This window comes from Saccharomyces kudriavzevii (assembly GCF_947243775.1).
Source record: "Saccharomyces kudriavzevii IFO 1802 strain IFO1802 genome assembly, chromosome: 2".
In the NCBI taxonomy this organism is placed as follows: domain Eukaryota; kingdom Fungi; phylum Ascomycota; class Saccharomycetes; order Saccharomycetales; family Saccharomycetaceae; genus Saccharomyces; species Saccharomyces kudriavzevii.
Window position 1 is genome coordinate 525,602 of NC_079273.1, and position 21,555 is coordinate 547,156.

General features: G+C 38.3%; 13 protein-coding genes across 13 annotated transcripts; 9 read left to right on the plus strand and 4 right to left on the minus strand.

Moving 5' to 3' along the window:
• Positions 1-277: 277 nt before the first annotated feature.
• Positions 278-1,141, plus strand: SPP381 (U4/U6-U5 snRNP complex subunit SPP381; the record flags this gene model as incomplete). Its single annotated transcript, XM_056229504.1, has 1 exon — positions 278-1,141. One exon carries the CDS (start codon positions 278-280, stop codon positions 1,139-1,141), a length of 864 nt encoding a protein of 287 aa, XP_056086140.1.
• A 214-nt stretch (positions 1,142-1,355) lies between these two features.
• On the plus strand, positions 1,356-2,090 carry RIB7 (2,5-diamino-6-(ribosylamino)-4(3H)-pyrimidinone 5'-phosphate reductase; the record flags this gene model as incomplete). The annotated part of the gene is made up of 1 exon (XM_056229515.1): positions 1,356-2,090. The coding sequence occupies one exon, from the start codon at positions 1,356-1,358 to the stop codon at positions 2,088-2,090; it is 735 nt and encodes a 244-aa protein (XP_056086141.1).
• A 185-nt stretch (positions 2,091-2,275) lies between these two features.
• RPB5 (DNA-directed RNA polymerase core subunit RPB5) lies at positions 2,276-2,923 on the minus strand (the record flags this gene model as incomplete). Its single annotated transcript, XM_056229526.1, has 1 exon — positions 2,276-2,923. One exon carries the CDS (start codon positions 2,921-2,923, stop codon positions 2,276-2,278), a length of 648 nt encoding a protein of 215 aa, XP_056086142.1.
• A 775-nt stretch (positions 2,924-3,698) lies between these two features.
• Positions 3,699-4,856, plus strand: CNS1 (HSP70/90 family co-chaperone CNS1; the record flags this gene model as incomplete). Its single annotated transcript, XM_056229537.1, has 1 exon — positions 3,699-4,856. One exon carries the CDS (start codon positions 3,699-3,701, stop codon positions 4,854-4,856), a length of 1,158 nt encoding a protein of 385 aa, XP_056086143.1.
• A 175-nt stretch (positions 4,857-5,031) lies between these two features.
• Positions 5,032-7,110, minus strand: SLI15 (Sli15p; the record flags this gene model as incomplete). Its single annotated transcript, XM_056229548.1, has 1 exon — positions 5,032-7,110. The coding sequence occupies one exon, from the start codon at positions 7,108-7,110 to the stop codon at positions 5,032-5,034; it is 2,079 nt and encodes a 692-aa protein (XP_056086144.1).
• Positions 7,111-7,443: 333 nt separating this feature from the next.
• On the minus strand, positions 7,444-8,211 carry ICS2 (Ics2p; the record flags this gene model as incomplete). The annotated part of the gene is made up of 1 exon (XM_056229559.1): positions 7,444-8,211. The coding sequence occupies one exon, from the start codon at positions 8,209-8,211 to the stop codon at positions 7,444-7,446; it is 768 nt and encodes a 255-aa protein (XP_056086145.1).
• Positions 8,212-10,406: 2,195 nt separating this feature from the next.
• Positions 10,407-12,074, plus strand: AMN1 (Amn1p; the record flags this gene model as incomplete). Its single annotated transcript, XM_056229570.1, has 1 exon — positions 10,407-12,074. One exon carries the CDS (start codon positions 10,407-10,409, stop codon positions 12,072-12,074), a length of 1,668 nt encoding a protein of 555 aa, XP_056086146.1.
• A 479-nt stretch (positions 12,075-12,553) lies between these two features.
• On the plus strand, positions 12,554-13,597 carry IFA38 (ketoreductase; the record flags this gene model as incomplete). Its single annotated transcript, XM_056229581.1, has 1 exon — positions 12,554-13,597. One exon carries the CDS (start codon positions 12,554-12,556, stop codon positions 13,595-13,597), a length of 1,044 nt encoding a protein of 347 aa, XP_056086147.1.
• A 343-nt stretch (positions 13,598-13,940) lies between these two features.
• On the plus strand, positions 13,941-14,837 carry CDC28 (cyclin-dependent serine/threonine-protein kinase CDC28; the record flags this gene model as incomplete). The annotated part of the gene is made up of 1 exon (XM_056229592.1): positions 13,941-14,837. The coding sequence occupies one exon, from the start codon at positions 13,941-13,943 to the stop codon at positions 14,835-14,837; it is 897 nt and encodes a 298-aa protein (XP_056086148.1).
• A 632-nt stretch (positions 14,838-15,469) lies between these two features.
• Positions 15,470-16,603, plus strand: CSH1 (mannosylinositol phosphorylceramide synthase catalytic subunit CSH1; the record flags this gene model as incomplete). Its single annotated transcript, XM_056229604.1, has 1 exon — positions 15,470-16,603. One exon carries the CDS (start codon positions 15,470-15,472, stop codon positions 16,601-16,603), a length of 1,134 nt encoding a protein of 377 aa, XP_056086149.1.
• A 439-nt stretch (positions 16,604-17,042) lies between these two features.
• Positions 17,043-18,419, minus strand: TOS1 (Tos1p; the record flags this gene model as incomplete). Its single annotated transcript, XM_056229615.1, has 1 exon — positions 17,043-18,419. One exon carries the CDS (start codon positions 18,417-18,419, stop codon positions 17,043-17,045), a length of 1,377 nt encoding a protein of 458 aa, XP_056086150.1.
• A 680-nt stretch (positions 18,420-19,099) lies between these two features.
• YSY6 (Ysy6p) lies at positions 19,100-19,300 on the plus strand (the record flags this gene model as incomplete). Its single annotated transcript, XM_056229626.1, has 1 exon — positions 19,100-19,300. One exon carries the CDS (start codon positions 19,100-19,102, stop codon positions 19,298-19,300), a length of 201 nt encoding a protein of 66 aa, XP_056086151.1.
• A 320-nt stretch (positions 19,301-19,620) lies between these two features.
• EXO5 (Exo5p) lies at positions 19,621-21,363 on the plus strand (the record flags this gene model as incomplete). Its single annotated transcript, XM_056229637.1, has 1 exon — positions 19,621-21,363. The coding sequence occupies one exon, from the start codon at positions 19,621-19,623 to the stop codon at positions 21,361-21,363; it is 1,743 nt and encodes a 580-aa protein (XP_056086152.1).
• Positions 21,364-21,555: the final 192 nt, after the last annotated feature.

The following is a 21,555-nucleotide window of genomic DNA, read 5'->3' on the forward strand; positions in this document are numbered from 1 at the left end:
AAACCTCATATAACAAGGAGTATCTTGTGGTTAGAAGGGGTTGCTGTTTAACATTCCATGTTTTTGAGGACCTTTCCGCCGTGTTCCTAATTAACTTTGTCCCGGTCAGGTTTTTTTCCTGTTTTTCATTGTTTCATTTTTATCTTTTGTAAATACACCGTTTTGCCATATATTTTAAATTAGGTAAACATTTACATCATCAGTTTCAATAAGAAATTAATTGATTGAAGTACCACTGTTAGATTTTGTTGGTGACTCAAAATTAGCATAGGTTACGATGAGTTTTAGGCATTTCAAGAGGAGACATTATACAAGCTCCCAAGATGAAAGCTCTTCAGCAGATGAAGAACATTCAGCGGAAAACACATATGTATCGAAGAAATTGGCTTCGGTAAAAGGGTATAATCGAGTTGCCAAAAGTCTGGAAGATTCACCAAGGAATGACACTGTCAAGGTTAGCAGGGAATCCGATGAGAGTGAAAGTGGGGCGAGATCCGAAAATACAGAGAGTAGTGATGACAGCAGTTCAAGTGAGAATGAAGATATGATACCTTTACGTAGGCCTGTATTTTTGAAGAAAAAGACGAATAAGCAGCATCAAGCCGTTACCATCGATCAAACACATGATGATCGTTGTGAAAAACCTGCAGGACAAAGAAAGAAAGAAATCGTGATGAAAAAAATTGAGAAAGCTAACCAAGTGGCAAAGAACGATGAAACTATGAAGCTGCGGGTTGACACCAACTACAGCACCAACGAGGAGCTGATCAGGCAATGTATGCTTCTTAATGATGACGATGAGTTTGATACAGAAAAGGAGAGACAGCGATGGATTGAGAGACAAGTCGTGCGTAAACAGAAGCATAGAAGTTCACAGCTTGCTAAGCAGCGAGAGCTGGAAGAACATGAAGCAAACAGGTTTGCAGCAATGCGAAAAGATAAAGATAGACATACCAAATATAAAATCACCTTAAATACAGAAGAAAAGCAGTTAAAAACCAAGAATCATAGATCTGTTGAGAAACCAAAAAAATCTTATGATAACAGTCGCTATAAGGTCACAAGAGCCAAGAACATTGAATTTGGCAATACAGGTAGCCATGGCAAAGACCATGAAGAAAATGAATATTCATTTATATAACACCACATAATACAAACAAACTTATTTGTTCTTAGACTAGCTGATATCGGCAAAATTTCGTAAAAGAAAAAATAAGACAGAGAGAGAGATGAAGAAACGGATTTTTTTCGCAAACCTATTAACATTGATGTTAGCCCCATTGTGAAAACAACCGTACATATTGCAGCCTCATCTTACCAATTTTTCCTTTCTCTACTCTTTTATTTTTGGAACAATGTCTTTGGTGCCCTTGTGTGATGATCTCCCGCAATTCTTGCGAAATTATCTACCAAATGCAGCCAATAAGGAACGTATCAGTCTGCCTTTTGTCACTTTGACGTATGCTCAATCGCTGGACGCGCGAATATCGAAGGGTCCTGGAATAAGAACCACTATTTCACACCCTGAGACGAAAACAATGACACATTATCTGCGATATCATCATGACGGAATACTTATAGGGAGTGGGACGGTGCTAATTGACAATCCTGGTCTAAATTGCAAATGGGGCTCCCATTCGGTCGCAAGTTCTCCTAGGCCAATAATTTTAGATATAAAGCAAAAATGGAAGTTTAATGGTTCAAAAATGCAAGAGCTTTTCGACAAGGGACAAGGCAAGCCACCAATCGTTGTTGTCACAAGTGGCCCTGTTATGAAAGAGGAACACGTGGATTATGCAATATGTCCAGTAGACGAGGCCACGCAACAAGTCGATTGGAGGATGTTGTTCGAAATACTAAAAGAAGATTTTAATATAAGGTCAATTATGGTTGAAGGAGGAGCCAACTTGATAAATCAATTGTTGCTGAGAGGTGATATCATCAATAGTCTCATAGTAACTATTGGGTCGACATTTCTGGGCAAATCAGGCACTGAGGTCAGCCCAACCCAGTCAGTTAATCTAAAAGACATGACATGGTGGAAAGGTACCACTGATGTAATACTTTGTGCAAGACTAGCAGTTGAGTGACAAATATAGACGAGGTTCTGGGTTTTCATTCTAATCATGTAACTTCTTTAAATCACATAGAAAAATCATGCTTTCTTGAATTCTCTTATTTATGATTGGTTTATTGCGGTTTATTTAGACTAATTGTACATATACTTTGTTAATTTTTGCTATCGTTTGTAAAGAAGTAGAACCAAGCTGTCGATTTACATACAGATCCTGTAACTGGCATAACGACCCGAGGTTTCACTCTTTCTTATAATTTTGACTACTTCCCCTCTTTTCAAACCCAAGTATAAGGCCACAGGATCAGCTCTTTGGATTCTTGGTAATTGGGATTCTTTCAATCTGTATCTTTTCAATAGCTCTCTCTTCTCATCAGTGCTCAACCTGATATGTTTTGGAACCAATTCGTGGTGGGTAATGTTGACCACTAAGGCAGCTTCATTAAATGTTTCAATGGTGGCTGGTGGTATAGAAGGTACTAATTTCATTGCACTTGGTGTGATATTATTTTGGTAAACAAAGATGCCTGTTTGGAAGTTTTTTTCTTGGATATGTATAACAAAAGTTTTCATTGTCTTTACACCAACGGAAGGTTCGTCACAAAACTCTACCCATAAAGATCCCATTTCTGGAAACTTCGATACAGATTCTTCAGTTGGATTTGCCTGGAATGACATCATTTTACGTTGTGGTCTACCCATGGAATCACAGTACTTGGCCTTGAAATCTTCCAATGGCAGTTCCACTTCTTCTTGGGTGATGAAGTACCCTCTGTCTTTGACCATTTCTTTTACTGTTTTAAATGCTCTCCATAACCTGGAGATGTTTCTTTCATTTTCTTGATCCATTTTTTGGTTTGTTTGTGAAACTTCTGCGTGCAAATTCTATAAGCGTTGTATTGGTTGAGATGAAGTTTTAATTGGCTCGCAATTTACTGTCCCTTTGCTACCAATATTTGTGATTTTCCTCACTGAACTGTGTCGTTTTTTGCATACATAATTTAAGTTCAAAATTTTTTTTTCTTCTGAAAAATTTTCAAGCACTAAAAAAAGTTTTTCTCGCGGTCAGCAAGGGTTCAGAAGAGACCACTACTGGGGGTCGAATGGAGGACGGCATCGCAAGCGATTTTCACGCTCAAGGCCTACAACTCTAGGTATTAAGTGGCGCTTAATGAGACTATTTTGCGTACAAGCTCGTATGAAACAGGGGCTTTGGCTCCTATTGATGATGACGGTCAAATTTAGCCACCTACAGGCGGTACCAAGAGGACAGACACATCGTTGAACCAAGATCTATGCCCTTGAATTTTTTCATAAAAATAGTGAGTTGGAGATTCAAATCTAAAAATATTCGTACATGCATTTGAAACTATGCTTGGATGGCTACAATGCTGCTATCAAAGCTAGTTGTTTATATACTAGTATAATTGAAAATATAACCTTTTTACCTCATATTTAATGGCGCGATGAGAAATTTGAAAAAAAGAAGAAAAAAATGACAATTTCTCGACACACTTCAAAAGCGATGAGCTTGATTATACAGCAAATATTTAGCTAAAGGCAGCACCGTAGTATCGACTTTCTCTCACAACCGAACGAAAGAGCCGATTGATTTGTAAGAAATATGAGCTCTGCTAACCCAAGCGGTGAATATAAAAAACCTCAAAAGTATGTGCCAGGACCAGGTGATCCTGAACTGCCACCTCAACTGTCCGAATTTAAAGATAAAACATCTGATGAGATTCTAAGGGAAATGAACAGAATGCCTTTCTTTATGACCAAATTAGATGAAACAGACGGTGCTGGTGGTGAAAATGTGGAGCTAGAAGCCTTAAAAGCATTAGCCTATGAAGGTGAACCACATGAAATCGCTGGAGGCTTTAAGAAACAAGGTAATGAACTATATAAGGCGAAGAGATTTAAAGATGCAAGAGAACTTTACATAAAGGGTTTAAACGTGGAATGTGAAGATAAATTTATAAATGAATCACTATTTGCTAACAAAGCCGCATGTGAGTTGGAGTTAAAAAACTACAGAAGGTGCATCGAAGACTGCAGCAAAGCTTTGAGTATTAATCCCAAAAATACCAAGTGTTACTATCGTACAAGTAAGGCTTTTTTTCAGTTGAACAAACTGGAGGAGGCTAAATCAGCGGCACTATTTGCTAACCAAAGGATCGACCCAGAGAACAAGTCAATTTTGAATATGTTATCAGTAATCGAGAAAAAAGAGCAAGAACTCAAGCTAAAAGAGGAGAAAAAGCAAAGAGAAGCTCAAGAACATGAAAACAAAACAATTATGTTAGAAAGTGCAATGACATTAAGAAATATAACCAACATTAAAACTCACTCTCCAGTGGAGTTATTGAATGAAGGTAAAATAAGGTTAGAGGAACCAATGGACTTTGAGTCCCAATTAATTTATCCAGCTTTAATCATGTATCCTACGCAAGATGAATTTGACTTTGTAGGTGAAGTAAGTGAGCTGACTACATTACAGGAACTTATTGACCTGGTTATAGATGGGCCACAAGAAAGGTTCAAGAAGGAAGGTAAACAGAATTTCATTGCAAAGAAAGTGTTGGCATTTATGGAAACAAAATCTGGTGGTTTGATCAAAGCCGGTAAGAAAGTGACATTTCACGACATCTTGAAGAAAGAAACGCCAGACGTACCGATATTCGATAACGCTTTGAAAATTTATATTGTACCAAAGGTTGAGAGCGAAGAGTGGATTTCCAAGTGGGATAAACAAAAAGCGTTGGAGAGAAGATTCATGTGAAGTGTCAAAAATGAGAAGTATGTAATGCAAAGTTATAAACATAAGTAGAGAAAGCGAGAAGGAAAAAGAAAAAAGTGAAAGATATATGAATATTTGAACAGAAAGGTTGCGTTTGGTAAGGTGTGTTCTAATCTATATCGATGAGTTTGATTTTTTTTTTTGGTATTGATTTGCTTCAAGGCCTTTTGGGCGCTATTGGACGTGGTTTCAACCTGTTTAGTCTTGGATTCGGAAAAATTTCATCAGTGTGTAAGGGTGGACTGGGTCCAAAGATAGTTTGAGGATTGATATCTTGCTGTCTTATTAACTGCTCTTGTAGATATGGTGATTTTGCCCATGCTGCTAAGGTTACACTAGCCTCATCTTCTGAGTCCGTATTTATCTCGGGTAAAGAATCATTGATAGAGGCCAGTTTTGGGGCCACATTGCCGATTACTTCTCGATGATCGACTGTATTGATTGTGGCAAGGATATTTTCAGTGCTAAACCCAGTGTTTTTGTTATTGGTATTCCGCACATGACCATTAAATGGCGCCAATGATTCATTTAGACGAGCTTCTTTGTGATCATTGCTGAAACTTGTTTGTTTTTTCAAGTCTTGTTCCAAATGTGACATCCTTTTTTGCTTTTCTTGCTTACGTCGATAATGTTCTTGTTGAGATCTCATAATCCCTGACAACCTTTTATCAAATTTTTTCTTCAAATCACCCCTTTCTGCCTCCGCTGGTGGAAGCAATTGCAGGTTTGTAAGTCTGTAATTCTTGGACTTACGTGACTCCGGCTTAGAAACATCTGCGATATTGGGTGACAATTTTTTTAAAAATTTCTCGTTAGCCCTTAAGTGATGTGGCGATTGAGCACTCGCTGTAGTTTTATTCTTATTCGGCGAGATAGATGCTTTAGTTGGTCTCAAGTAACCCCTCACGGGGCTTTGATAACGGTTCTTAATATCTCTGGATGGTGAGTTTGAATTGATAGTTATTTTCATTGGTGACGTACTAGACGGTTTTGAGTCAGTTTGGTAAGTGCTACTATGCTTTTTTTTCTGTTCTACAATGATGGCCAGCTTTTTGTGTGTTGCTGATTTTAAAGAATTTTTATCAAATCTCGGAATAGAGGATTTTCGAGAATTTTTTGCCTTGGGTGACTTGTTTTTACTAATCTTCTCCTTTACTGAAAAGATATCCCTCAGTGCCTCCTGCATGTCAGTGTCAGTAGAGTTGGCTGGCTTGAAGTTTTGGGAAACCTTTCTCATGGGAGAGCCTGATAAATCTATTGATGAAGAAGAGTATTTAGCATTTCCACGAGATATCTTTTTTTCAAACGATTTCGTTGGTATAGATGACAGTCTGTCAAAAACGCTAGATGCCTTTGTAGATTCCGCTGTATCATTAATCTCCATAGCTTTCGCAATAGGACTATTCATCCCTGATTTCTTCTTCAATACAGAGGGCGACTTCCTCGCTATTCTAAGTTTTGTTATTGATCCTGAAGATTTTATTGGGGGAATGTGTTGAACAATAAGAGGATCTTTGTTCGGCAGTGGAATAAACATATTAGATCTTCTTTGTGATCTTACTGTCTCAGAAGTTGGTGGCGGTCTCGCTTTTGGTGGATCAACCTTCTTTGAAACGCAGGATATAGCTTCATTCCCTACCTCTTCTTTAGCCGCCCAAGCCTGATTATCGGACCTTTTCAAATTTAGTGGCGATTCCGATGCCTTGGATGATTCCCTTAGAACCTTTTCTACTTTATAGGGTGACCATGGCGAAGATTTATCGTTCTCATTAACACTTGTTTTAACGATATTTAAAGGCTCAATTGGACTTTTATGAGTATCATGGATACTGAACTTATTCATTTCATCCGTGATTTCCTTTCTCCGGAGTGATTTGGGTGTTATGCTTTTGTCGTTATGTAAAATATTTCTGGGTGTGTTGGTTACATCTTTTGAGGAATTATTACGTGAAACAGAAAGGTCATAATCCTGTTCTACTTCAAATTGTACATTCATTCTGTTATGCGTGTTTTCAGGGCTCATTAAGCATTCTTCCATTTTTTTCCCTTCAGGCTTGACCTTGCTCATATATACACTCTTTTTCAACCACTCATTACTCTCATGTAATCGATGATTGATTCCTATATGTGCATCCGTTGTTATATTATTTAGGTCATCGAGGGTTTCTATGATTGAACGAGTCGACCCTGGTTTTCTTTGGGTTTTCTTCCTAGCTGCTCTGATTGCCCAATCCATCGTTGACTTTCCAAGTCCGTCAGTTCAATCAGTAGCCTTTGATAACTATAGTTTGTATTATTGACTATATTTGAAACGAGTTTCCGTTTGTTTTCTTTTTCCTTTTTCTATTCGCGAGAACCTGGCGTCGAACTCAAAAACTCGGTAAAGTCGACTATCTGGCGCATTGAAGCGTAATAATCCCAGCATAATAGTATAATCCTAACTGTATAAAACAATGAAATTAAATATTTTTACATGTTTGTTTTTTATTCTTATTTAAAACATTATCAAAACTAAACTTAAGTCCTTTTGTGTATCGAAAAAAAAAAAAATGCGTGACGAATGATCCAGTCATTCATTGTCAATATCCAGATCAATTAGTGGTTGCAATATGTCTCCAGTTTCCAATTTATGAGCAAACACCTTGCCCTCAACGTTGATGTGATTTCTTTCGGCAAATTCTTTTAAACTTCCAAACTTTCCACGTGCATTTCTTCTTAATTGTTCATTAGTGTTTATTATTGTGCTTTTGGGAGATTCTTGGTGAGTATATGAAGTGTCTGGTAAGGAGTGACATGCTTTGTCCAAGTAAGAGCTCGCTATTGAAGTTTTTCTTGAATTAAAGCTTGTACTTGAGATGGAATCGTACTCGTCAATGAAATCCGGTTTACAAGACCTGCTAAACGAGATTGCGTGACTTTTCCTGTGGTAGCTCTTCCTTCGTCCTACTTGCTTTGTATGTTCGTGTGGCAATGAGTGGAAATGCGAGTGTGATGAGTACTCGTTACTTTCTATTCTTAAAGGCGATATTGCGTTGGGTTTTTTCGGACATATGGAAGAGTTCCTTCTCGTCTTTACTCCATCCTTGTCGCCTGGAAAGGAATAAGTTTTTAACTGGTTAAATAAAGCTTCACCATGAGACTCCTCAAAATAGAAATCCTTTTCATACTCACGTGGTTGTTTGCCACTATCAAACTGAGATTCGGTTGAAGAGAGCGAGCTGAAACGTCCGTAAAGTGGGCTACCGAGTGATTTTATAGAGGTGCTAGATTGACTGCCTGTATTAGGAAAGCTAAAAGTGCTGAGTCTGTCCCTTTCTTTTTGTTCAAATTTGCCCATATCTTGCTGGAAAGGGAAACTTTGGAAAAGGAATAATAACGAAAGAAGAAAAGAAATATTAGGTACTATTTACAAAATGTATCTTTAGAGTTTATGTATTCTTGAAATAATTAATTCAAGATGATGTAAAGTGAGTCCCATGTATTTATATCCAAACGTTCATCTAAATGTTAATTTTTCCTATCTCCAATTTGCACTGGTGGGCACCGTCTCTCAACTGATGTGTAACCAAGTGCATCGAATGGAAAAAGAAAGTTTTAAAAACTTTATTGCGAGGGGGTGTGTGCATAAACCTGCAATAGTATTACGTATGAACTCAAGGTTTGGTGGGATTCGAAATCAGCAAAATGTGAGTACAACGAGCTATCATTACACTTATGTGCATCCCACGTGAACAATCGTACAAAAAAAGAAGAAAGGAGCACCTCGGAGAAACAAAAAGATCATGTAAACCCCGATATGTCATCATCATGGACCATCAAATCGGGAATCCTCTGCGCTTGTGCAGTGTCGTAGTAGATAAAGTAGCGGGCTAGATCATCAATGACTTAAATGTTGATGGTACCCCAAGTTTCTTTTTCACGTACTACGGACGAATAAGAGAAAATGATTAAACGCTTCAAATAAGAAACGACGACAAGCAGGGTCTAGGCGCGTGTGAGAGAGAGGGGCTGTGATTCGGTTCAGAAATTTCCGCAGGGGCTTAGTATGAGGAAAAGCACGTTGATCAGTCCCTTTTATGGTGCATATTTTTCTCCCATTACGACTCCAAGAGTCCACTGCCATGTATTAGCAAATGGAGGAAGGTAGTCACGCCCTTTTCCGCCGTACTTTTCGGAGTTGTTTGCGATTCTCACAGCTTTTCTCGAGTCTGCAAGTATTGAATGGATTTCATGATGGTATTTATCAACTGGTTGTTGTCTTTTCAATTCTGCTGAAAGCGAAAGCGGATCAGACGGGAATCTTTTTGTTATAGTGTGGTCTCCAAATTTTTCATCTCTTTTTTGCTGTGTTTTTTATTTCCTTCGCGGAGGCAAACCAGCCCGCACTGAACGGCCGGAGGAAGGAGCCAAAACAAAGGGAAACATGTTGATAAATACATCAGTGGTAGGTGCAGCAGGGTTGCTCATACTATTGTAATTCAAAGAAATAATAATAAAGGGTTGGTTATGTTTAGATAACAATTGCTCAACCTTTGTCGAAGGACTAGCCGTGTAGGATAAAGGAAATTTATTTGTGGAAGGATGTCAGTGTATACAATATGGCCAGATGTGGTTGCTACCCTTTTTTATTCACCTCCGTTAAGCGTTTGTTTATACTTATTTGATGCAGTGGTTGTTAACCGTAATAGTCAGGGTACGTAACAGGCACGGCGGCCATGTTAAAATTTGTTTCTGTTTTTTTCTCATTTTTTTGCTGCGCACCGCCCGAAGCGTTTTTTTGTGCTGAGATACGTTCATTTCTCTCCAGCAATTTTTTTTGCTGGGCAAAATTGAACAGCCTCTGGTCATTATTTGGTGTCGTCCGCAGGATTTTCACTGGCTTGCAGAAGTAAACAAACAAAAGGCGATTTTGACACCGTGGAAGTTTCCTAAACCGTAACAGAAAGCTTAATTGGGAGGAAAATATTTTCCGTTCTCTTCGATTTTGAGGTTCCTCAATTTCTCGCCTTTTCCTCTACTGGACTCAGGATGTCTCATCAGTCATCTTGTTGCTGCTGGTGTTTTTGTATCGCCTTGTCATGGGGGATGTTTATGCTTGTCCCGTGTTCAGTATTCATTCTTCAAGTTTGTTTCAAGTGATTGATTATCTTCAGATAGGCGCAAGCAGAAGAGCATGGCCATGGACAAATATGTATATATATATATATATATATAGAAACTCTTCTTTATAAGGGCCCTCCAGACTATACACCTTATTTGGAAGTACAAAAGTAAGGCCCAAGGGAATAACGAAAGAGCGTTCAAAAGTTTCAAAATCTACATGTGTTAACTGTACAAAACAATATTTTTCACAATTTTTTTTCTGTCTATCCCTTCTCGAACTTGTGCTCGTCCATCCTTTTTTAAATCTTTAAATTTGTTTAATATCCCTTTTTGGTTTAATATCCATCCATTCCTTTTCTCAAGAACAAATAGTTACCTTCGTTTGATAACTTTTCCACTATCCCTTTATTTTGGTGACATACCTATTAAATGAAATTAGAACGTATAAGCACTAATGGCTCTTTTAAAAGAGGTAGAGACGTCCAGTCTTTCGATTCTCCATGCGCAAGGCCTCTGAAGAAGATGTCACCAAGCTCATCTTTCACATCTCTTAAAATGAAAAAGCCTTTCAAAGATATTGTGCGAAAATATAAAGGTCATCTTTATCAAAATAATTGCAAACGCAGCTCAGACAAAGCGAAACTGGCGAAACCGGATTTATCTTTGGAAACCGATCCAAGTTTCCTTCATACTATTTCACAGACTACACCCGATAAGAAAGTACGCAGTGAGTATATCTCTACTCCAGAAGCTACGCCATCAAAAAACAGCGGCATCGAAAATGCATGGGCCTCCTCTAGAATTGTTTCTGCAACCAGTCTTTCTATAGTGACGCCGACAGAGATTAAGAATGTTCTTGTTGAGGAATTTTCGGAATTGAGATTGGTTCAACCCTTAATAACTCAGCATCAACGAAGTCATGCAGTCTTCGAAATTCCTGAGATCGTAGAAAATATCATAAAAATGATGGTTTCTTTAGAATCTGCCAACATATCAGGAGAAAGACCATGCCTGAGAAGAAATCCACAATCTTATGAACACTCTTTGCTTATGTACAAAAACGAGGAAAGGGCCAAAAAAGCCTGGTCGCAGACACAGCAGCTAAAAGCTCCACCGCTCATAAAACACACAAAGAGCAAGCAAGGAACCTTGTTTAATTGTATGATGGTTAATAAGTTATGGCTCAACATAGCAAGACCTTTCCTCTTCAAGAGCTTGCACTTTAAGAATGTTTATAGTTTTGAGAACTTTTTGAGAGCTTTTCAGGAAGGTAATCAGGTCATAAAACCATCTCATTTTGTCTTGCACAAATTGCATCAACTCACACAGTCAGATATAGAGAAACTTTCTAGCAGAATGGAATGTCAAAACTTGAAATGGTTGGAATTTTATGTCTGTCCCAGAATAGCTCCCCCTTCAAACTGGTTTAATAGTCTCCAAAAGCTTGAAAAGCTGGTAATTCCAGGTAACAAACACATTGACGATAAATTTTTATTGAGGTTATCACAAAATCTGCCAAATTTAAATCACTTGGACTTAAGGGCATGCGATAACGTCAGTGATTCAGGTGTCGTCTGTATCGCTTTGAATTGTCCAAAATTGAGAACTTTCAACATTGGTAGACATAGACACGGAAATATTATTACCAGCGTCTCACTGGTCGCACTAGGCAAGTACACTCAGGTGCAAACTGTGGGGTTTGCCGGCTGTGATATCGACGATGCCGGCATCTGGGAATTCGCTCGATTGAATGGGAAGAATGTTGAAAGGTTGTCTTTAAATTCCTGTCGTCTTTTGACGGATTACTCCTTGCCCATTCTTTTTGCCTTGAACTCATTTCCAAATTTAGCAGTTTTAGAAATCAGAAATCTGGATAAAATAACTGACGTGAGGAATTTTGTCAAGTACAACTTGTGGAAAAAGTCGCTGAATGTTCCGATTCTGATTGAAGCATGCGAACGTATCACAAAATTGATCGATGAGGAAGAAAAAAGAGTAAAGAGGATTAACTCCTTAATTGCCTTGAAAGATATGACGGCCTGGGCAAATGCAGATGACGCAATGCAGCCTGATGAACAGTCAAACGATTTTTTATGATACAACTCTTAAAAGTATAATGTTCCGTACCCGCTTTACACACCCTTCAACTGATAATATTATTATAATTGTAAAAACTTTGCAACCCTAGAATTAATGAATATATATATAGATTTTTAACAAGCATTTAGTGTTTTTTCATTTTCTCCTTCAAAATCCCAAAATTTCAAAAAAATAAGCAATCTGTTCGTCATAAAACTATTGTACTTTTTTTTACTTGAACCATTTCAAGTGTTAGTGATTACATAGGGACATCTCTTAAGCTGGGAATTCTTTTCCAACGGCAGCTATACGGGACCAGTCTTGTTTATGTATTCCGCTTATTTTCTCGGTGGCCCTTTTTTATTTTTCGCTTTTTTCTTGAAGCCTTCATGGTGACAAGCGTTATTAAAACTGCAACCCTTTTAAGAAATTTTAAGAAGAATCAAACATAGTAATAGGCCTCAAAACGATCACTCTTTATCAGCATAGCTTAAGAAATGTCTTTTTTGCAACAGCTTCAAGAAGCTGGTGAAAGATTCAAATGTCTCAATGGTGTTTTATGGGTTGTTTTTGGGCTTGGTGTCTTGAAATGTACAACCTTATCGTTAAGATTTTTAGCTCTTATTTTCGACCTTTTCGTCCTACCAGCAGTCAGTTTTGACAAATACGGTGCTAAAACCGGTAAATACTGTGTTGTTACTGGCGCTAGTGATGGTATCGGTAAAGAATTTGCTAGGCAAATGGCCAAACGCGGGTTCAATTTGGTATTGATCTCAAGAACGCAATCGAAATTGGAGGCTTTACAAAAAGAATTGGAAGACAAATATCAAGTTGTAGTGAAGATTCTGGCCATTGATATTGCAGAAGATAGTGTATCTAACTACGAATCCATCAAGGAGTTGTGCGCTCGCTTGCCAATTACTGTTTTAGTTAACAACGTGGGCCAATCGCACTCCGTTCCTGTTCCATTTTTGGAAACAGATGAAAAGGAACTCAGAGACATTATTACCATCAACAACACCGCTACATTATTGATCACACAAATCATTGTGCCAAGAATTCTAGAAACTGTGAAAGCTGAAGGTAAAAAGTCAGGCAATCGCGGTTTAATCTTAACCATGGGTTCGTTCGGTGGTTTAATTCCAACCCCGCTTTTAGCTACATACAGTGGCTCCAAGTCATTCTTGCAGAGCTGGTCTAACTCTTTGGCCGGTGAGCTATCCAATGATGGGATAGATGTTCAACTGATCATTTCATATTTGGTTACTAGCTCCATGTCTAAAATTAGAAGATCTTCCTTAATGATTCCAAACCCACAACAATTTGTCAAATCTACTTTGAAAAGTGTTGGAAGGCGCTGCGGTTCGCAGGACAGATACGCTACCATGACACCATACTGGGCTCACGCAGTATACCAATTTGTAGTTACAGAACTGTTTGGCGTTTACTCGAAGATTGTTAATACCATTAATTATTCGTTTCATAAATCCATTAGGATCAGAGCCTTGAAAAAGGCGGCTAGACAAGCTAAGAAAGAATAAGTGTATTTGCTTAAAGGTAGTATGTATATATTGAAGAAAACGTGGCAAATGCTTTGATTTTTGTTCATAAATAAATATACATACGTATAGCTTTAATGAGGTAAAAGACGCCAAATTTGAAAACGAATTCAAAAGAGAAAAATTTGGAAAAATTTGGAAAACAAGTTCTAAAAAAAACAAAATACAAGCTATTTCAGAACTTTTTGGTGGAAGGACTAACGATTCATAGATATTTAGTGTTCTTTTTCCAAAGTTAGCACATTTCAACAAGGATTCAAGAGAATACAGAAGTTACAGGGAAGAGATAGCCTAGATCAAAATAGAAAAACTTAACTACAAAAACATGAGCGGTGAATTAGCAAACTATAAAAGGCTTGAGAAAGTTGGTGAGGGTACATACGGTGTTGTATATAAAGCACTAGATTTGAGACCAGGACAAGGTCAAAGAGTGGTTGCATTGAAGAAAATTAGATTGGAGAGTGAAGACGAAGGTGTTCCTAGTACCGCCATCAGGGAAATCTCGTTATTGAAAGAACTGAAAGATGACAACATTGTAAGGTTGTATGATATCGTTCATTCTGATGCGCACAAGCTGTATCTTGTTTTTGAATTTCTCGATTTGGACTTGAAAAGATATATGGAGGGTATACCAAAGGATCAATCGCTAGGTGCTGATATTGTCAAAAAGTTTATGATGCAACTTTGTAAGGGTATTGCATACTGTCACTCGCATCGTATTCTACATCGTGATTTAAAACCTCAAAACTTGTTAATCAATAAAGATGGAAATCTAAAATTAGGTGATTTCGGCCTCGCACGTGCTTTTGGTGTTCCATTGAGAGCTTACACTCATGAAATCGTCACTCTGTGGTACAGAGCGCCAGAAGTATTATTAGGTGGGAAGCAGTACAGTACAGGTGTTGATACATGGTCTATTGGGTGTATATTCGCCGAGATGTGTAATAGGAAACCGATTTTCAGCGGTGATAGCGAGATCGATCAAATCTTCAAGATATTTAGGGTTTTGGGGACACCAAACGAAGCCATATGGCCAGACATTGTCTACTTGCCCGATTTTAAATCGAGCTTTCCCCAGTGGCGCAGGAAAGATTTATCACAAGTGGTGCCAAGTCTAGATCCACGTGGTATCGATTTGTTGGACAAGTTGCTTGCATATGATCCTATCAACCGGATCAGCGCCAGAAGAGCAGCCATCCATCCCTACTTCCAAGAATCATAAGCATTGCAGCCTTCTTTTGCTCTATATATTACGAATGCTACAGCATCTATGGTATAGTTTAGTATATAACATACTTTAACTTGAAAGAATGGCGGGTTACACCACATCGGAAGTATATTAATCATCAACCACGGTCTAGAGGCACGCGAAAAAAGCCAAGGCAAAGGTTTTCAGGGGCCGGGAACTGGGGGCGTTCCACGATGACGTACTGTCATTGTCGATTCCTCAAGGAAAGTGAAAAAAACAAAAGCGAAGAAGAAAAAAGACAAATGAAAAAAAAAATGAAATAGCGCATTATATGTCGGGGACTTGACCTTAGACTTGTTTGGGCTACAAGGAGTTTGTCTGTTTAAAGCCGTTTTACTTCAGATTCGCCCTTGTTTTTCTTTGTTCTTGCTTTTGTCCTGCACGAGTTTATTTCTCTTTACAAATTCGAGGAGCTCCATAGTCGCCATCGAATAGAATATACCGTTGTTTCTTTTTGTTTCGTTCATTATTTACATCCCCCAACAGCAATTCTTATTGATTTCTACAAGAAGCGGTGAACGGTATAATTCAACTTCTAGAGCCGAACGAGGTACTGCAGAATTAGAAGAATATCTGAAAAACCATAGTCAGTCGATCAATACGGGATGAGAAAGGAGTTGAAAATTCTAATAGTAGCAAATATAGCACTACTTCTTTCGATAATACACTACACTTTTGATTTGCTGACATTGTGTATAGATGACACTTTCAAGGATGCGTTCTCAGATGAACAGTTGAACCCACCCAAGACCTCCAATTCAACGCTTTCTGAAGATCGTCCACAACTTATACCAAAAATCATTCACCAAACCTATAAAACAGATGACATCCCAGAGCAGTGGGTGGAAGGCAGGCAGAAGTGTATTGACTTGCACGCAGACTATACCTATATTCTATGGACCGATGAAAAGTCCGACAGTTTTATAAAAGAGAAATACCCATGGTTTCTGGACACATTTAGAAGTTACGAGTATCCAATTGAGAGAGCAGATGCAATACGGTATTTCATCCTTTCACATTATGGCGGTGTTTACATTGACTTGGATGATGGATGTGAAAGAAGACTAGATCCTTTGTTAGCAGTGCCAGCATTTCTAAGGAAAACTTCGCCTACAGGAGTGTCCAATGACGTGATGGGATCCGTGCCGGGACATCCATTTTTCTTGAAAGTGATCAAATCATTGAAGCACTATAAGAAAAATTGGTATATCCCGTATATGACCATAATGGGTTCTACGGGGCCCCTATTCATTAGCGTTGTCTGGAAGCAATACAAGAGATGGTCAAGTACGGCCGAAAATGGTGCAGTGAGGATACTACAACCCGCTGACTATAAAATGCATAACAATTCGTTTTTTTCCATATCTAAGGGTTCTTCCTGGCATACCGGTGATGCAAATTTTATGAAAATTTTAGAAAATCACATCTTATCCTGCGTGGTTACTGGATTTATTTTCGGTTTTTTCATATTGTACGGTGAATTTACCTTTTATACTTGGTTATGTTCTGGCCCATTCAACAACAAACGCCATTACATTCAATGGCTGGGTGACAAACTTAAGCTTCTCAAATGGAAAATAATATCATCGTCGGGGAAGGATAAAGAAAAGACACCGGCGCATGCACGTTATGAATTCAATTCAAAGAGTAGAAGGTCCAGAAAAGATTCTAACGTCCCGTACGACAGTATTTTCATTGATATTGAAAGTAACCATGCGAAATTCACGGACTTAAGCTGACAGAAATATCTCGAACTAAGCTCGTTATGTTTCCATAAGGATGAAATAATTTCAAAGGACAATGGCATATAGATAGGTAGCAAGTTCTTACATTATTAGTTAGGCCTTGAGAATTGCAAGAAACGTGTAGCCCCATTAAAAAAAAAAAGAAATTTAAATTTAAATAATACATTGTCCAGAAGCTTGGTTCTTAATGATATATAAAGGTAAATAAAGTGTAACGCTCTAAGTTTAAGGAATAGAATTTGTAATGTTTTTTTTTTAGAATTTTTTTTCGTAATGTATTGTTCTTGAAAATAACACAATCTGTCACTATGAACAAGTTAACAGTAACCCTCATTAAAATAGTAACAACAGTATAGGGGGGAGGAAACAGATAGTAAGCTAAACATAAATGAAAGAGAAAAAAAGTTTATTGAACGATAAAAAAGAGATTGAATCATGGCAAGGCGGCAGAGGAACCAGATTTGCTTAACCATTGGTCAACAACATCATCGCTCAAAGCCTCATCGAAACTCTCGTCTACTTCAATGATGTGGATGGTCTTATCACTTGAGTTGAAAATGACAGCAGCCTTCAAAGTGCCATCAGTTGGTCTGTCGAAGTAATCTTGAGTACCACCATCTTGACCATTGTGGATGTGGGAGATCAATTTATCGGAACCAGCGGTTAAAATCTCGAAAAGATCCATTTCACCGCAACCAGTCTTCCAACAAGAACAAGAGGCGTCACCGTATTGCAAAGTCCTTGGGATTTTGGCATTCAATAACCAAATAGCTGGCATGTCCTGGTTGTAAGCAGAACCACTGGCATCACTTGGCATGGAGAACTCAAAGACAAAAATTTTGTCATCACCGCCAAACCCGTGATAAGCTGGAATACCTTCTCTATAGTAACCACAATCGTCGTTGTTACCAGAACATTTTTCGCCAGAAAAGATCATGAACTCATTGCCGGACTTAACGGTAACTTCACCAAGGGCTTGAGCAGAAGCAGCACCGGAAATACCGTCAGAAGCAGCAAAGGAGATAGAGTTACCAAAGCAACTGGACCAGACGCCTGAACCTGCAGCCCCTCCTTGATTGTTCATGAAGGTACAGTTGGTGGTAGAGCCTGGGACGAAGTAGGAACCTCTCGACCAGTCACCCTTGGTGTTGGAAGAAGACGAAGAAGACGACGCAGCAGCAGAAGAAGAGGAAGATGAGGAAGCCTTGGAAGAGACAGCGAGAGATGGACTTGCGCTTGTTTCAACAGCTTGAGCACCACTGGACAAAACAGTGGATACTTTGTTGTAAGAAGAAGGAACGGCGGGACCGACAATGGTATTGGTGGAGCCCGCAGTGACGGTTTGACCGCTACCATCGACGTAGACGGTAGAAGTGACCTGAACGTATTCGACAGCAACATCTCTCTTGTGCTGATGCTTGTGTCTGGAGACCACAGTTTCACCTTGTTCGTTACAAGATTCAACTAGCTGCTTCTCAGATCTCTTCTTTAAAGCCTTAGATTCACCATTTGGATAGTAAACACCGAACTGCAATAATTCGATTGGACCTCTGAAATGAATAGACAGCTCTTCGTTGAAGGGAGCCAAACTGCCGGAGGCAGTGAACTCAGCCTGCGTGCAAACACAAGAAGATTCATCCATCTTGGTGACATCTTGGTAAGTGGCTGATAAGCCAACATTAGAGTAAATGATGGCATCGGTCTGAGCACAATAGTAATTACCACCGGAGTAGGTGCAGTCGGCGTTGGTGAATGATACGGCCGAAGACAATAGGCCAATCAACGCGGTGATCGAAAGTTTTAGCAACATATTCTTCCTATTTCAATTATCTGTTAAACTCTTTGATATGATGAAGAGTAAATTGAAAAGCAAAAAAACTAAAGATAAAAGTGGTTCTATTGAAGGAGTGACTAAAAGTTGGATAAGTTGGCTTGGTTTGGATTTTTTTGTTTCTGGATTTCTTTTTATGACAAGAAAAAAAGAAATTGAATAAAATATAATATAGCAGAAGAGTACTGGAGATAAGAGAGACTAAATATTACAATAAAAGAGAAATAAAAACGAACAGAGAATACATCTAAATTTAAAACAAATGTGAAAAACTCAAAATAAAACAAGGCTAAGCAAAAAAAATTCTCAATTGCCAAGAGAAGAACGTTTGTGATAGATCACATCCGCATTCGTGAAATATTTAAATAAAAACCTTAGGCTTCGAATTTCTCACCTTTGCTGAACGACGAAAATTTGTGGAAAAATAAACAAAACCAGCAGTAAATCGCCAACGAAAAAGGAAAGACGCCAACGCGAAAAGAAAAGAGAACGCACATCGTGATAGGTGATCTCGTGCAGCATGATGTGACGTGGCTTTTCTTTTGTCGCCCGATCTGCCTAGTTGCGCGTTATAACGAATATAATAATAGTATAGTACATTAAGTTATGCATAAGAGGCAGCGTGCAGGGACGCAAGCAGATAGAGAACGACACCCGTGATGGCCGTACAGACACCAAGACAAAGATTGGCTAATGCCAGGTTCAACAAGAATAACGAAAAATACAGGAAGTACGGTAAGAAGAAGGTGGACAAGGCCGACAAGAAGGCTGCACCAATGATCTCCAGAACCTGGCTGGGCATCCTCATTTTCCTCCTCGTGGGTGGTGGTGTTCTGCAGTTGATTAGTTACATCCTATGATGTAGTAGCAGGTTGCATTTATAAGTATACACTGGAAACAACTACGTAGATATACAAGTGATATTTTAATAATTATAGTAATCATAAGCCGGTATTACCCGAGTTTGCAGTGTGGATGAAAGAAAAAAGAAAAGAAGAAAAAGAAAAACGAGTAATTCATATGTACTTTGTGATCTAGCGCATTTTTCAACAGTGTGAGAACAAGAATGAGTGTGAAAAACAGACCTTAACGTTGTAAAAAGAAAGGCCGTAGTAGTGGACACTTGTATTCTCTTTTTTCCTGGTAGGATTTTTCTACATTTGCTTTACGTACTTGTCGTATGCTAAACCGTGCCCTTATCAATAAATATGGGCTGTCATTTCGTCTTAGGAGATTTGTGCATTCGAATGACAAATTCCTTGGTGGAGCGTCTACTTTCTCTTTGAAAAACAATCGTACTCACGATGTTTCAATTGATGATTCGAGCGCTGTTTTGGACGACTCGGATATTGATAGAATTAATAACCTGCCATTTTTTGATAACGCCAGTGTCGCAAAAGAGACAAACACTAAGGAAGGTACGTTGTTAAACGGGAAATTGGCCAATGTTAAAGAGTTATTTGGAGTCGACCCTGAAAATCCTGCGTTTATCAATTACAGACTACCTCGAAACTTACAAAATCCATACATTGATATTCAACTCAAACAGTTAAAGAAAGAAAGAATGTCTGTCACGCAATTATGCTCCACGCAAAATTGGTGTGAATTAAGGAACTTTTATGATTTTTATTCACAGAATTGGACAAATCAACTAATGAATTTGAAATTTCAAGTTCAAAAAGGTAAGAAGATTCATAAGTCATTGGAAGATGAAACGCATCCCGAATTAAACCAATATAATAGTTTTATCCAGGATTTTCTTCCGCTGGCTAAATTAACTATGGATATCGATGGGGATTTGGATGCTTTGCTAGATAACTGGTTCAATTCCGTCAATAGATTAATCTCTTTATTCATCAGAGGTGGTGGTCATTCAAGAGAGATAATTTGTCACGGCTTTGTCGACTTCCAAGATGGTAAACTAATTAGAGACTTGCCAAATGATGAAGGAAAAGGCGTTATAATATCCGGTATTATTGACCACTTAACTCTTAGAAATAAGCATAATCATCAATCGCAAAAAGGCGCAATGCACCTTGACACAGACGGCCAAAGCTGGGGGAGTATCCTTACTGGATTACTATTGGACTTACCAAGCTTAAAATTAAACAATGAGGTGATTATTTCTGATATCAAGACGAGGTCTGTGCCAAAAATTCCTTCCATTGACTCAGTCGTCCAATCATCTAAACTACAGACAATGTATTATAAATTTTTCTTTTCCCACTTGAGTCAAGATATGACTCAAACATACCATAGCTTTTTGATCAATGCCCAAAGAAGAGGGCTTGATATTGACGCGCCTATAAATTCTACAAAAATCCTAACTTACATACTAACAAATCCACTCTTCGCTAATGACGCGGAAAGACTCTTGTACGGACAACCGATAAATCATGCCGCATTTGATAATGATACCAAAGGACCTGGTACATTTGATATGACGGCATTCAAAATTTTACTCGAGCGAGGTCCCACGTCTTTCATTGTGCCAACTGAGCAAGAAGAAGACAACTTGGAGTCAACAAAACGTATCTCTCTGCAAGACTATGGACATTTTTATACGAAGTGGAAGACTCCACCAACTTTGAAATATTTTGCAGCGAGACTGTCACAGATTTATTATGTTGTTGGTAATCTCGCTTCGAATGACCTAATGATAGAATATTATTATCATAACGATAACTTTCACAACATCATCTTCCCATACGATCCAGTAAAACTAGAGAATCACGCTCACAATTCTGCCATGGTTTGGTTTGGCCGTAGAGATATGAATCCGATTGAACCCACCCAAAAAAATTTCGACACGTACTGTAAATTTTGCGATTACAAACACGTTTGCTCTTGGAAAAATAAGAATGAGTTGAAACTGGTTGATCTGGGTAAAAAACTAAAAGAGATCATTCTTGAATTGGGTTAGGATCAATTTAGCTACGGTAACAATATTCAATCCAACTGAAAAATTCATCATTGTCTTAGTGCTTCAATGAGCTTCAAAATAGCTGCATCTTTATTTATACTTCAGCATTTTTACCATCAGGGTAAAAGAGCTGCGCTGACATATTTAATTTTCTCTTTTATTGCGTAATTTAAACGTTTTGTTTTATAACAT